Here is a 15,476-nt window from a genome sequence, read left to right on the forward strand (position 1 = left end):
CTTTTCATTCTAAAGCTGTCTGGCACCTTGTAAATCCAATCAAGTCTTCCACCCATTAAACTGGGTGGGTGGCATTGTTATTTTTGTTTTGAGCATCTGAACTCTGGTCTCTAAAGATCAGTGCACTAGAACAGCACCATTTAATTATCTTCTTCTTTCCCTCATATACTACTAAAGATAATCTACATTATTACTCTGATTAAATGGTATAATACAATTACTACTATAATGGGTTGATAATTTCTAGGATTGCAATAACTAGGTGGTGATGCAAATGAAGTTGCAAAGATGCACAGGAAGTATAAACCTGCAGTTAATGTATAAAAGCAAATGTACTTCATTGTGAAAATGGTCTTCTGATTAATAAAAAACAAACAATTCTGTATCTAAAATCTATTTACCTGGTGACCCAAAGTATCTAAGAGTAACCTCTTGAGTTTTCACTTCTCCTGCCACATTTTTCGCCATGCACTGGTAAATACCCTGGTCTGTCTCTTGAGTATTCTGAATCATCAGAGTGCCATCATCTAGCAAGTTTAGACGGGAATCTGTTTTCATACTGAGCTCATTACTGTAAAGACAGAAATCTGCTGAACTAAAACTTTTAAATCAAAACCACAGAAAAAACATATCAAAGAACAAAAGTCTAAATGTAATTAACAAACATAAACTACAAGAATAAATCTTTAGCGTATTAGGTCCAGGTAAGTGTAATAATAGAACTTTTAGTCTTAAATTAACAAAAAAGCAGCAGAGATGAATACCAAACAGTGACATTTTTAAAAATGTAAACATTCTGACTTCGGAACTGAAAAGCTAGACTAATCTTAGAAGTATACATGTTTTATACAGTTTGGAGGGAAAAACAAGGAGAGTGAGTTACACACATCCATTTCCATTTTTTTAATTCAGGGTATCAATTGTTCTCATTGCCAAATATCTCCAAATGTCTCAAGCCAGTGTCAATAAACCCACACCCGAATCTCTCTTATTTCTTCTTAAAACTCTTTCATATGTGGATTCTGAATACATGCTTTTGCTGATTATAAAAAGATGATATTTTCAGTGTTGAGATTTTAAAGTGAAGTGTTTTTTTTTTTAAATCTATAAAATATTTTACCATCTCATATTTAAAAGTAGCTCTCAAGTTTTCTCTTTGATTTGTTAAAGAGATACTAATTCAGGATTAAACCTGATCTTCTAGCTACAGCATAGGGTCTGCAGACAGATATCACAAAGTAGTTAATGAAACAATGGGTGCCCTTGAACAAAATGCACCAATACCTGCTGCACCTGCAAACTCCACTTTACATGCACCTGCAAACTACATATTACATGCATTTATAGAATTACCTGATCTTTATATACAAAAGACTATTACTTTACTTAATCTAGGGTTTTGCAGGTCTCTGAAATTTTCTGGGTGCAAATGCAGTTGAAAAATTGCCCATGGTATCATGATATCATATATCGGGTTCTTTATTATACAAGGCTCTTTTTATATGATTGTTATACTTTGAACTGTAAAGAAATGAGATCTAATTATAACTGCCAATATATTAAATTTTTATAATACTAATATAATGTTCTTAAGTATTTCATGTTTGTGTACATGCATGGTGAATTTCATACACCAACTGTAAAGCAAACATATACAAACAATTTCTTTCTCTCTCTCCTTTTTTTCCTTAACTTACTTGTTTCGAAGCCAGATAATTTCTGGTTTGGGATTGCCTTCAGCTCTGCAAGTGAAGTACACTGTATTCCCTGAGGTAACGTCCACATCCTGAGGTTCTGACGTAATTCTTGGCCTCTCTGTATCAATAATAAAAGGTATCAAGGAAAACTTGCTTGTTTTAAAACGATTAAAGTAAATAATTAAATATTTATTTTTCCCCCACACTTACATAGATGAACATTTTTCACAAATGTTTCAAGTAAAAATACTTTATCAATCAAGATTAAACACATTTTTCTCTACACAAAATTATCATTGGTTTTCTGACCTGTCTCAACATTTACTAGTGTTAATTTAGAAAACTAAAACATGGCTTTTGTAAATTTAGATCAGATTCTGAAGCAAAGAATTTGTATATATTTAGTTTTACAGAAATTTGATTTGCATTACAAGAAAGAGCTTCCAGCCAGCACAGTGCCATTTAAAACTATTTATACTGGCTACTGGAATATTTTTGGGCTATAGCATGGCAAAGTATTGCAACATAAGTAACAATAACTTTTCAGTAACAAAATTCTTCAGTGTATGTATAGATGAGTGGTTCCCAAACTGGGGTTCGTACAAAGTTACAGGGGATTCGCCAGAAAAATTTCCCTAATGGCGGCTAGAGGATCCCAGGCATGGGAGGCAGCAGGTGGGACCCGGTTGCAGGGCAGACAGCCCAAGCAGCGCTGAGCTGGCAGCCAAGCCCTGGTCAGTGGGGGCACCGGCAACCCGAGCCCGTGGAAGTTGGGGCTGGCAGCCCGAGCCCCAGGGAGAACGGAGCCGGGCAGTTGGGGCTAGCAGCACGAGCCCTGTGGAGCGCACAGCTGCCCCCATCAATGGGGGGATTGGCAGCCAGAGCCCGCGGCAGTTGGGGCTGGCAGCCCGAGCTTTGCAGAGCACGCAGCTGAACCCCGGTCAGCGGGAGCCCGAGCCCCAGCAGTCAGTGCGGGCTGGCAGCCCGAGCCCCATGGAGAGTGGAGCCAGGAAGTTGGGGCTAGCAGCCCGAGCCCTGCCCCCATCAGCGGGGGGGTCAGCAACCAGAGCCCCAGCTGTCAGCATGGGGTCAGCAGCCCAAGCCCCATAGAACGTGGGGCTGGGTAGTTGGGGCCAGCAACCCAGACCTCGTCACAGGGCCAGCAGCCTGAGCCCCATGGTGGGCAGGGGGGCAGCTGGGACCCCAGGTGCGCAGGTGACAGCTCAGACCCCTGTCCTTGGCAGACAGGGGAAGTTGGGCAGCATGAAGGGCAGAGTGAGCAGGGACCATGCTGTATGTATGGGGTGGTCCAGGCTAATTTGTCCCTCGCGGGCACCCCCCTAGTGACGGCCCTGGTGGCGGAAGAAAAGGTGTTTGCACGCCAAACTAGCTGGTACCACATTGTAGCCAGTGTAGCAGTGTTAAGGTGCCTCAGTAATTCGATACTAAGTCATTCTCTCTGGGGTGCTGTTTTGCTTTAGTGAGACATGAGTGAATCTTCTCATTTTCTAGTTTGTTGGTTGTTAGCAGTCTCTTTGTTATTTTTATTAGAACTTTTGTGCACAAGTTCAATGTATAGATGGCTAAAAAAGGAAAATGTAAAGACGCAAGAATCAGCTAGTGTTTCCTCAAGTCCACATTGTGGAAAATCTAAGTCTAATGATCATGATGGTCCTGGAAAGTCACTTACAAAGAAAAGAAAATATGACGATTATATAAAATATGCCTTTACACGTATTGGTGATCAAGAACGTCCGAAACCAGTGTGTGTAATTTGTGGTGATGTTATAGCAAACAGCAGCCTCAACCCTGCTCTACTTCAGTGCTATTTAGAAACTAGGCATCCTGCACAACTTGACAAGCCTGTTGATTTTTTCAAGCGAAAATTAGCTGAGAGGAAAAGTGACTTTACCAGTTTTATATCCAAAGCAAGTACTGATAATGAAAGTGCACTTGAACCGTCATACCGCATGAGCTACTGAGTTGCAAAAGCATCAGAAGCCCATACCATTGCAGAGAGCTTCATTGGTCCATTTATAAAAGATGTAGTTCATTGCATGCTGGGAGAAAAGGCTGCAAAAAGGATTGACATGGTACCTTTGTCCAATAATATGGTGTCACGAAGAATTAATGACATGTTAAATAATGTAGAGACTGCAATTGTACATAGAGTGAAAAATAGTCCATATTATGCTATACAGTTGGATGAATCAACTGATGTAGCTAATCTAGCTATTTTGCTACTGTTTGTACATTATGTGAATGAAGGTATGGTTGAAGAAGGCTTGTTGTTTTGCCGACCATTGGAAGAATGTACAACTGGAGAAGATATCTTCAATCTGACTATTGCATATTTTCAAGAAAAGGAAATAGATTGGTCTCATTGCCTAGGCATTTGCACTGATGGGGCCACATCAATGACGGGGAAGTATACTGGATTTGTAGCTCGAACAAAAAAGGTTGCATCAAAAGTCTCTAGGACTCATTGCAGTATCCATAGACAACAAAACACATGCCTGAGGGACTGAAGGAAGTGCTGGACAATGAAGTGGAAATGGTGAATTTCATAAAATCACGGCCAACAAATTGCAGAATATTTCACCTACTTTGTGAAGAAATGGGTAGTATACACAATTGTCTGTTGACTCATACCGAAGTTAGATGGCTCTCATGGGGCAAAATCCTTGTGCACTTGTTGAGCTTAGAATGGAAATCCCAGTTTTTTTCAACAGCCACCTTTTCCACCTTGGCAACTGTATGGAAAATAATGTCTGGCTCCAGAGCCTAGCTTATTTTGCAGATATTTTCTTAAGAATTAATGACCTACATTTATCTCTTCAAGGCCTCAATATAACAGTTTTCAATGTGCAAGAGTGAGTTGAATCCATGATAAAGAAGTTGCAGTTCTGGGAAAGTTGTTTGGAAAACAATCAAACTGAGTGTTTCAGTAATCTTCATGACTTCCTGGCAGAACATAAACTTCAGTTGGATCAGTGCACTAAAACCAATATAACTGCACACCTAAAAGGACTTTCCACAACTTTCAGGGAATACTTTCCAGCTATGTCAGGCAATAATGACTGGATTCGCAACCCTTTTAATGATACCACTTTCTCAATACAGATATTGAACACTGAGGAAAAAGAGAAATTGAGTGACATCTCCTGTGATTACGAACTGAAAAAGAGTTTCAAAAATTTGTCACTGATCAACTTTTGGCTGAGTTTAAGAAACTCCCTTCTGGCAGAAAAAGCTACTACAGTTTTGTTACCATTTTCAACAACATACTTATGCGAGAAAACATTTTCCTCATATGCACATCTGAAAATCAAATACAGAAACAGACTTGATGCCAAACCGGACATGAGACTTTATCTTTCTCCAGTGGTTCTGGACTTCCAAGAGCTATGCAGAGCAAAGCAAGTGCATCCATCAAAGTGAGGAAATTTAAACTTAAATCCCTGGAAATATTCATTTTTAGGCAGGGGTTCACGAGATTTCACAATTTAGTGAGAAAGGTTTGCGGGTTGTTAAAGTTTGGGAGCCACTGGTGTAGACTAAGCTTCTCAAACCTGACTGAGTGATAGAAATCCAGTGACCTAATCTTACTGCCACTGACTTCTATGAGAGATTTAACACAGACTTCAGAGGAATCAGGAATAATTCCTTAAGCATCCCGTTTCCTTCCCTCTTTCCATTGTCTGAGGAACAGTGCAGTATACAAAATAATATTAAACTTCAAAACTGACCACTAAAGACTCCAGCTTGCATTCTTTTTATGCTCATGTCTCCTTTTGGAGTCAACTGGGGTTTTGAATGCAAAGAAGGCAAACTCAGAAGCCAGCTTTTCATATTCCATTGCTTATAATACAAAAGTACAAAGTATTTTCTCCAGTATACTTTCTGCTTTTATCTTCAGTAGGTGTTCAATTATTTCATGTCTGCACATCCCTTATACAGACGTATTTATTGTTGGATTTTTGCATCTTGACTACCTACGGTTATCATCCTGTATGTTTACTGTGGACCCACAAAGGGAACCTACACCCCAGATTTAGATGCCACTGTGACCCACAAAACCCTTGCTTGGCTGACATCTAACCCTGTAGGTGCCTAAACTTACCCGTTGCCTAAATTTAGTCAGAAAAAGTTCCCTAAGTGCCTAAGTTTCTGCCTCTGGGAATGGGCACAACACCTCACTCTGGATGCCTGTCTCACACCTAAGCCCAAGAGGGATCCTCAAATCATGTGAAAACAGATGCTCCTCTGCCTATCTCGCATGATCCAGTAGGCATGCTATGAGTATGCCTACCCGACCGTGGCTTGCACAAAATTGAGGGGGAAGAGGCGTTGTTGGTGCCAGTGCCATCTCTCTTAACTTTTAGACCAATGGTTAGAGTATTCATCAGGATGAGAGACCACCCCCCTCCCCCCACAGCTTCAATTCCTCCCTCTGCCTGATGGGGCCAAAGGATTTGAACATAGGTCTCTCAGCAGAGTGGCCTAACCACTGGGCTATGGGATATTCTGATATGGATCTCTCAATTTCTACTGTTGAAGCAGACAAATACAGAAAGGTGTTAAGGAAAAAAAGTCTTTTCAGGATGACCATGCTCAGTTCTTAGGCTTATTTCCCCTCACAGGGCTTGTCTATGCTGAGAAATGACATTGTGCCATTGCACTAACTAAAGTGATGTTAAAGAGAGGCGGGAGACAGAAGGAGAGATGAAGAGACAATATTAAAAAAAGTGAGCAAGTGGAGATATAGGAGGAAAAGCAGAACAGTATGGTCAAAGAAGCCGAGAGTAGAGACTGAGTCAAGTGAGTGATCAGCTGTATCAAAAAGCAGCAGATAGACTGAGGGGAAGGGATACAGAGAAGAGAGATTTAGAGATGGTCAGAAAGTAGCTATTAGCATCACTGGCCAAAACAATAGGGGGGAAATCCCATGAAAAACAGGTGGTTTTGGAAATATTTTTTTCTCCCTGAACATTAAGTGGAAAACTCACCACAGTTAAGTTCTTCTGGTGTTATTGTCGCCACTGATCGCCCCTGGATCCTCCTTGGATACTCACAAGTAGCTGCTGCTTGAGCATTACCAGATTCTGCATATGTCTTCAACAAGTCTGCCAGCCATAGGATTTCACAGTCACAATGCAGAGCATTTGAATCCAGACGCCTGTGGAAAATGACGATGATCCATTAATCTTCCTAATCAGCTGGAACAATTCATTAGATTTTATATGACTTGGCAATACTCCCCATCTATTTATTCTTACATACAAAAACCTACATTAAAAGAAAGCCATCTAGGTCCCCTTGTGCACATGCATTATGATATAGTTTTTAATTACATCATCACATACTATTTCCTCTCCTCTCCCCTCCCCTCCTCCTCCCCCCGACCACAACTCATTCACTGTACAGGATAGACAGTGCTCTCTGTCGCAGGCGATTCAATATTTTTATCCTCATCATTCAATAATGGTTCCCCGACCTATCCTACCTGCAGACCCCAATTTGGTAGTTGTTCTCCGAGGACACCTAACTCAACACAAAATCGCTGAGAGGAGGAGGAGAACTCCCTTTTTAACCTTTAGACCAATGTTTAGGAAACTCCCCCAGGATGGGGGAAATCCTGATTCAACTCCCCTGTCTACCTAATGAAAAGAGATTTGAACATGAGTTTCTCACTTCTCAGGTGAGTGCCTAACTATTGGACTATGGAGTCACTCTCACTCATTCTCTAGCCCAGTGCACAATTATTTATATACAATGGAACAGCTTCAACAGGTGAGGCTGAGAGAGACCCACGTCAGAATATCCCATAGTCTAATAGCTAAGGGCACTCATCTGAGAGGTGGGACACCCATGTTAAAATACTTTCCCCTTGTCAGGCAGAGGGAGGAATTGAACTGTGGGTCTCCTACATTCTGGGTGAGTGCCTTAACCACTGGACTAATGGTCATAAGGAAGGCTACTGCCTTCTTCTCTGGGCCTTCTTGAATAGAGTTAGGCATGTGCCACCTCCATTCTCGAGGGGAATGGGCTGCCGCATCTGATTCTAGGAGAGGGTTCCCAACTGTGGCTTCCAAGGGGAGAGAGGAGCCTTCCTCCAGCCCGATCTTAGGTGCCTAATGCTCTGAGAGGTCCAGGGCTTAGGACACAATGATTTCCATGGCATCTGCTATTGGCTAACTTAGGTGACTTCCCGCCGAGCATGCTGGTTTTTGTGGAGCCCATTCTTAGGCTTCTATCTCTCCTCATTCATTGTATAGGCAGCCTGGGCAACTAACTCAGGGTTTGAGGATTCCACAGTGTAGCTAGCACCTGAAAGTTAAGTGTTGCAATGACTACGTCCCTTTGTGAACTTGGGCCAAAGTGCCTGTGTCACTTTAGAAAAATGTCACTTAGGTTCTGAAAGTACTTAAGCACTTTAGATAATTTTACGCCTAGTCTCTACAGTTTACGAAGGATCTAGAAAAAGTAACCTAGAGAAAATACAATGGGCAACGAATGTTATACAAGAAGATCAAAGGAATTTAAAACAGAGTTAGGAAGAAAGACTGCAGAAGCTGTTTATTTAGTCTAAAATATAAAAGACTCATTGCAGACAAGGCCACAATCTATACATAAATTCAAGATAATAAAGCAAGGCAGGGGTTTAGTCACAGTCACAAAAGACTGAAGGATAAAGACCATGGAAGGAAAAGTTTAGACTAGATTCTTTAATGGTAAGAACAATTAGGCAGTGGAACAAACTGCCAAAGGAGGTGGACACTATAAGATGAGACATAAGTATAATTAGACTATTTCAATTATTTCATTATGTAAATTTAATTTACTTACAGTCTCTTCATAGATTCCAAATGACTAAATGTCCCAGGAACTAAATGAGCTATTCTGTTATTATGCAAAAATCTGTTAAAAACACAGAGGAGTTCATGTATGAGTTCAGATTTTGAAATGTTTTCATTCCATATACATTCTTCTGGAATTCCTTAAAGAGAAACTAATTTTACAATGTACAAATACACATTTTTTAAATCAACTTTCTTCTGCTACTTTTTTAAAAAAAGACTTCCCTTTCCTCATCTCCTCCTCCACCCAAGAAAGAAACATTTTTAGTCTACTCTGGAGACAAAACTACATAAAAACATGACAGACAATGGGGGAGGAGGGGGAGAGTAATCAAATGGGCCATTTTTACAAAAAATTAATCCTCTTATGTCATGTTTCATACAATCTATTTTATGATAGACAAACATCAATCACAATTGTTTTGAACTCATTTTGAGATTGCAAATTGTACACAAAAACAGTGTTATTAAACCATTTCCCCAACTAGGGCCTGACCAGAAGTCACTGGGAGATAAGGGTGCTCCACACTTGCCAGAGGGCACTCAGCACTTCGCTCCTCAGTCTCTTACACCATGAAAGTTTCAGTACAAAATAAAAGCTATTGATCTGGGTCAGAGAAAAAAAGCTACTGACTACTACAGCTTACCAAAATTTCCAAACAAAAATAAAACTTACAGTCTTTCAAGTTTTGGAAGATGCATAAAGGATTCAGGTTCCAATGTTTCTATGTGATTAAAGTGCAGATACCTGTAAATATGTTAAACAAAACATCACTGAAATAATTTATTGAATGGAAGTGGTACTGTGCAGCTAGAAACTTGGTATGTAAAGGACTTCTCATGCTGCCGAGCACATCTGTAAATGATTACAGATTAACGATGTAGTGGCATAATTGTCTTTTCGTGTCTTTTGGATCCTACACTTTTCCATGAAAGAGAGAGAGGCCTTACATAATAGGAAGGTTTTAAAAGTTGCTATTATATTGGTAAAAATAACAATATATTTGTATCAACTAATCATACTTCAAACAATCTTCTGTCAAAACTAAATATTTACAAAAACTCGTGGGACAATCAGTAAACCCACATGTATCATAGGACTGGTAAGAAACGACAGATTATAGTATTTGCAAAAAATGTCAGATCACAGATCCAAAAAACATGTTTTTCATAAAAAGCCAGATAGCTATTATCAACTAATATTAGAAATTCAAAACCAGTATCTTTTCTACAAATTTTGGATCAACCAGTTAATATGTAATAAAACTTGTTTTATTTACAGTAGAACCAGGGCTTTTTGAGAAATATTGCTTTTACATTTTCTGACCCTCTCTACTGCAACTATCATATTTTCCTAGTGAATCCTACCACCCAGACCACAACATGAAGTCACTTGATTTATTTTGTGTGGTTGAAAAAATGAATATGAACGAATTTTCTGTAGGAAAAGTTGTAACTTTATTAGTAAAGATTTGCAACCTTCAATGGACATCCCAACATTTTTTTGGTATCTCACCTTTTGAATACTATGAGAATGACTGAAACCTTTCAAAGATGCGGTCTCAAGAGAGGTCTTTTGCCTGTAATATCACTGCCCTATCAGTAAGACTTAAAGCTATGGCAATTCTAACCTCCTCCTATCCCCTCTCAAAAAAAAATTTAAGACTCCTGTCCTCTAACCAGAAAGATACTATCCTCAAATAAATTCATAAACACAAAATCAGTGCAGGTGAGCTGTATCACCATCTGGAAGATTTCCCCCAAAAAAGTCTACCCAATAATTATTACTGCCTAGTATATGAATAGACATCTAACTGTAACACTACAAAGAAAAAGATGCCAACTATTTGGTGTATATATATTGGTTATTAAGGTTCCTTCTGGAGTACAAAAGCCTTGGATATTAAAAAAATATTTGGCACTTACGGAAGGTCTGAATCTGCAATCCTTACTCACATGAGTACTTCCACTAATGGTAACAGGCTACTCATGATCAAGGGCTGCAAGGTTAGGTTCATATTGGTTTATGCATATTAGTGAGTATTAACAATTCTGTCAGGAATGAAAATATGGAAAAAAACAGTAATTAAAAAAAAACTAAAAACAAAACAAAAACCACCACCAAAAAACCAACTCCGCAGCATGAGCATGAGAAGATGGAAGACACTTAAAGAGAAGAAATTCTCTTGCTTGGAAACACTGCGACCATGTTCCAGCGCCAGACCAAAGAGCAAGGTGCCTGCCCCATGGCCAGATATTGGAAATCAAGTGGGGAGAGGGATGGGAAAAAACCCAGCGGGGATAATCTCAGAAACTACTGCCCCGTAAAACTATTCCTTTCACAGCAACCAGACAAGTTCCCAATAATCCAATGTAAATGGGCTGCTGACAGGAAAGAGGCACATCAGCCTCAGCCCTATTGTCAAGGAGAAGGTGTACGCCAATAAGTGGTTCCAGTAGGGGGACCAGAGAAACAGCCAAAGCAATAAGCCTAGGTGAATGCGACAAGTGAAATTTTCATGTCAAATCTACTAGACAGCCAATAAATCTGGCTTGTGACGTTCTCTCTGATAAATCATGGAGCAAATCAGAATTTTTTTACACCTGGCACCAATGTACCTAGCCAACATAAATTCATATGCATAAAGAGAAACAAACAACTGTCACACTGTACCCTGGCCAGTCATAATACTAGCTTTCAAAGCTTCTCTGATGTGCAGCGCACCCTGCTGTGCTCTACTAATCACCCTGTTGTCTGGCTGTGTGAAATTGGCAGCCAGGCGAGTTGCCTCAACCTCCCACCCCGCCATAAATGTCTCCCCCTTACTCTCACAGATATTGTGGAGCACACAACAAGCAGCAACAACAATGGGAATATTGGTTGTGCTGAGATCTAACTGAGTCTGTAAACTGTGCCAGCGCACTTTCAGACGTCCAAAAGCACATTCTACCACCATTCTGCACTTGCTCAGCCTATAGTTGAACTGCTCCTTACTACTGTCCATGGTGCCTGTGTACGGCTTTATGAGACATGGCATTAAGAGGTAGGCTGGGTCCCCGAGGATAACTATAGGCATTTCAACATCCCCAATGGTAATTTTCTGGTCTGGGAAGTAAGTCCCTTCCTGCAGCTGTTCAAACAAACCAGAGTTCCTGAAGATGCGAACATCATGCACCTTTCCCGGCCATCCCACGTTGATGTCGGTGAAATGTCCCTTGTGATCCACCAGTGATTGCAGCACCATGGAAAAGTACCCATTGCGGTTTATGTACTGGCCGCCCCGGTGTGCCGGGGCCAAGATAGGGATATGCATTCCGTCTATCGCCCCGCCGCAGTTAGGGAACCCCTAACTGCGCATTAAAGCCATCCACAATGGTCTGCACATTTCCCAAAGTCACCACCCTTGATAGCAGCTGGTAAATGATTGCGTTGGCTACTTGCAGCACGGCAGCCCCTACAGTAGATTTGCTCACTCCAAACTGATTCCCGACTGACCGGTAGCTGTCGGGCGTTGCAAGCTTCCACAGTGCTATGGCCACTCGCTTCTCAACTGTGAGGGCTGCTCTCATTTTGGTGTCTTTGCTCTTCAGGGCAGGGGACAGCAAGTCACAAAGTTCCATGAAAGTGGCCCTACGCATACGAAAGTTTCACAGCCACTGGGAATCATCCCAGACATGCAACACTATGCGGTCCCACCAGGCTGTGCTTGTTTCCTGGGCCCAGAATCGGCGTGAACCTGGCCCAATGCCACCACGATCTCCCAATCGCCACATGCCATGCTTCTAGGAACGTCTGTGTCCATGTCCTCATCAGTATAGTAATCGTACTGTCATTGCTTCCTCACCCGGTTTTGCAAGTACTGCACATACTGCTGGATAATGCGTGGGGTATTTACAATGGTCAAAACCGTAGCAGAGATCTGAGCGGGCTCCATGATTGCCACGCTATGGTGCCTGCACGTGTAATCCTGGGAAAAGGGCGCAAAACATAGGAGGCCTGTTCGGTTCAAGATGGCCAATAAAAGGCGGTAAATGGTTGTCTTCTGTAGCTTTCATGGAGTTGGGAAGCTCGCTAGAGCTGCAAGAGCGGGAGAGCAGAGTTTGCGGCGGAAGCATGAGCAGAGTTTGCAGCGGAAGCTGTGCGGCTCAGGTCACGATGGCCGAAAAATGGCGGGGAATTGTTGCCGTCTGTAGCTTCCATGGGAGCTCAGGACTGACAACATGGAAAAATTAGCTAGCGATGCAAGAGCGGGAGAGCAGAGTTTGCGGCAGAAGCTGTGCTGCTTGGTTCACGGTAGCCGAAAAAAGGCAGGAAATGGTTAGATAAAAGAGTAGATAGAAAGACGAGAGGACATTCGAGGTGGATTCATAGTACAAGGAGACAGGCGGTGCACCATACTGCACCGTCTGCTGGCAGTATGGCGTCTGCCGTAGCTTTCACGGAGGGAGGAGTGAGTGACGGCACACACCCAGAAACCCGTGTTTCCAGACTATATTCGTGAGAATGGTTTTGTCCCATCATGCACTGGGAGCTTAACCCACAATTCCAATGGGCGGCGGGGACTGCGGGAACTGTGGGATAGCTTCCCACAGTGCACCGCTCCGACATTCGATGCTAGCCTCGGTACTGTGGACGCACTCCACCGAATTCACGCGCTTTAGTGGGGACACACAACACCGAATGTATAAAATTACTTCAGAAAATTCGAACAGAATAAGTTCAAATTAATTTCGTACTGTAGACATACCCTAAGCTGAAAACTTATTATTTTACAGAAGTTAGTAATTTAACAGGCGCACCTAAATAATTAATGTACTATGAAGAAAATACGATTTGCTACTAGCATGCAAGTAAGCTCTACCAGTTGCTGTTAGTATGCTGCAGTAACCAGTGCTAGAGAGGGAGGAAGAGAAAGGCATTAAGGAGACAAATGACAGTTATCATATGTGTTTCACACTTCGTACCTAAATAGAACCTGTTCCCCTAAAAGGCAGCCAAGTGCCCTCTAAAATATGTGTATATGGATTTTCTGTGTATTTTCCAAAGTGTAGTTTTCTTGCATATAAAACTTGATATGAGGGATAAAAATGCAGAGAAAGTATGTAACGCACAACTATAGTTACATGAATATAGTCTGGAAACTCAAAACTCCTATTGCCCTGCACGAAAGGAGATTCTCTTTTATAGGAACTCAATGACAATGAAATTCTCCCTGCAAAGCAAAAATCCTCTGCAAAATTAAACTTCCGGACTTCACAGACAGATCTGCAATATTATCTATTTAGTTATCGCTGTTTCTACCAGTCCAAGTACTACTTGAATTACTGTGTAATGGTGAACTGTTTTCTGATTAAGTAAACTGTGAATAACCAAACACATAGCTGAAACAATACATTTCTTTTTAATCATACTAGTACAGGCTATTTTCCATTCATTTTCAAATTAAATTCCTCTTCACTTGAACCTCAGTAAGAGAACAATAGCTTACACAATGTTGCTAGCAGAAAACTAACTGAAACACTTTCCACATTGCAGACAATGAGGATACCACTCCACCCTCCACCTCCCCCAATATACGGCAATGATCAGCCATATGTGTATCAATAATATTCATATTTTAAATTAAAAGGTTTTTTTAAATTAAAGATAAAAGTACTGAAATAAATTTTAGGGCTTGATTCACACTTTCATTTACACCAGTGTAAAACAAGAGCAACTCCAGTGCAGTGATAGGAGTTGCAGCATTGTAAAACCTATGTAGGTGTAAGCAGAATCAGACCTTGAATCTCTAATTAATGTACACTGTTTTCAATTTTGGTCTGTGATCATGCTTCTTCTCCAAGTCTACTACACAGTGCACTAGGACGCTTGGAATATAAATCACAAATAAAAGACAAACATAGAAATGAAGAATTTGACACCGTTTCAAATTTTTTTTCACATGCAAATGATTGTAAGAACGTTTGACTAACATCCCATTCCAGTGCAGACATGCAAAGCATGCAGGAAGAAAATACTGATCAAGACGTGCACTTTTCCTCTGAAAGGCAACCATGTAGATGACAGCACAGAAGAGAAAAGGCACTTACAGTTGTTCTAGAGAGGCAAGTCCTTTAAATGCTTGCCTGTCAATTGACTGGATTTCATTCTTGTACAAATAGCTGAAACAAGAAACAATCAGTAATATTAGTACACAAACAAGAGCTACATTAAGGTGGAAAAGAAGAATTAAGTTGACACATGAAGACAGTTTTTCTACTACATATTAGAAAAACAAAACAAAAACATGTACACGCTCAAAATGCTTCCTGGTTGAGAATCCATTCCCCAGGCCCACCAGAAAAGGCACAGAAGACTGGGGGAGCCTCTATGCCCTGACACTGATAGTGGAGGGCCTTTGGCCTTCTGATTGCTACCATGCCCTTTTGGAGGTTCCTTTGCCCTCATTTCCTGACAAGCTCTCAATGGATGGGAGTGTTAGTTTGATTAACTGGATATCCCAAAGAACACTGAGGTTGCTTGGACCAAACATGGAAACCTATTTTTCCTTCACCAAATTCAGATAACAAAAAAGGAGTGTCTCTGCGATGATCTGCCAGCTTTTAAAATATTCAAAGATAAATACAACTCAGTATCTTTGTATAATGGCATTCAGACAGCAAAAATAAATGATTTTTCCCTGTATGGGACATGGATGCTAGGTATGTTGCATTGATATCCATGCTAGTACTACCCAGAATCAACGCATACAGAATACTAAATTGTGTCTATGTGCCTTGTATTCCTCCCCTAGAGGATGAAAACAAACAAGTTGCTGGATGAATCTGAGCAAGTGCTAAGTACCCCCAGGATATACACAAACTTTGAACTCATCTCAATTTGATGTTCTAGAAGTCTAAATTATATATTTAAGAAGGG

The 15,476-nt window shown here is 40.9% G+C and overlaps 1 protein-coding gene across 2 annotated transcripts in view; it reads right to left on the reverse strand.

The window, feature by feature from the left end:
- PXDN (peroxidasin) overlaps window positions 1-15,476 on the reverse strand; it is a 147,733-nt gene that overhangs the window by 69,161 nt on the left and 63,096 nt on the right. Inside the window, exons 4-9 of one of the 2 annotated variants that reach the window (XM_054023164.1) lie at window positions 14,648-14,719; window positions 9,234-9,305; window positions 8,547-8,618; window positions 6,707-6,876; window positions 1,698-1,815; window positions 402-571 (exon numbers count right to left, since the gene is read on the reverse strand). In XM_054023164.1, the coding sequence (XP_053879139.1) occupies window positions 402-571; window positions 1,698-1,815; window positions 6,707-6,876; window positions 8,547-8,618; window positions 9,234-9,305; window positions 14,648-14,719 (674 nt within the window). The remainder of the gene's footprint in view (window positions 1-401; window positions 572-1,697; window positions 1,816-6,706; window positions 6,877-8,546; window positions 8,619-9,233; window positions 9,306-14,647; window positions 14,720-15,476) is intronic. The other variant, XM_054023165.1, reaches the window with a different exon arrangement.

Source organism: Malaclemys terrapin, chromosome 3 (assembly GCF_027887155.1).
Source record: "Malaclemys terrapin pileata isolate rMalTer1 chromosome 3, rMalTer1.hap1, whole genome shotgun sequence".
NCBI classification, from domain to species: Eukaryota; Metazoa; Chordata; order Testudines; family Emydidae; genus Malaclemys; species Malaclemys terrapin.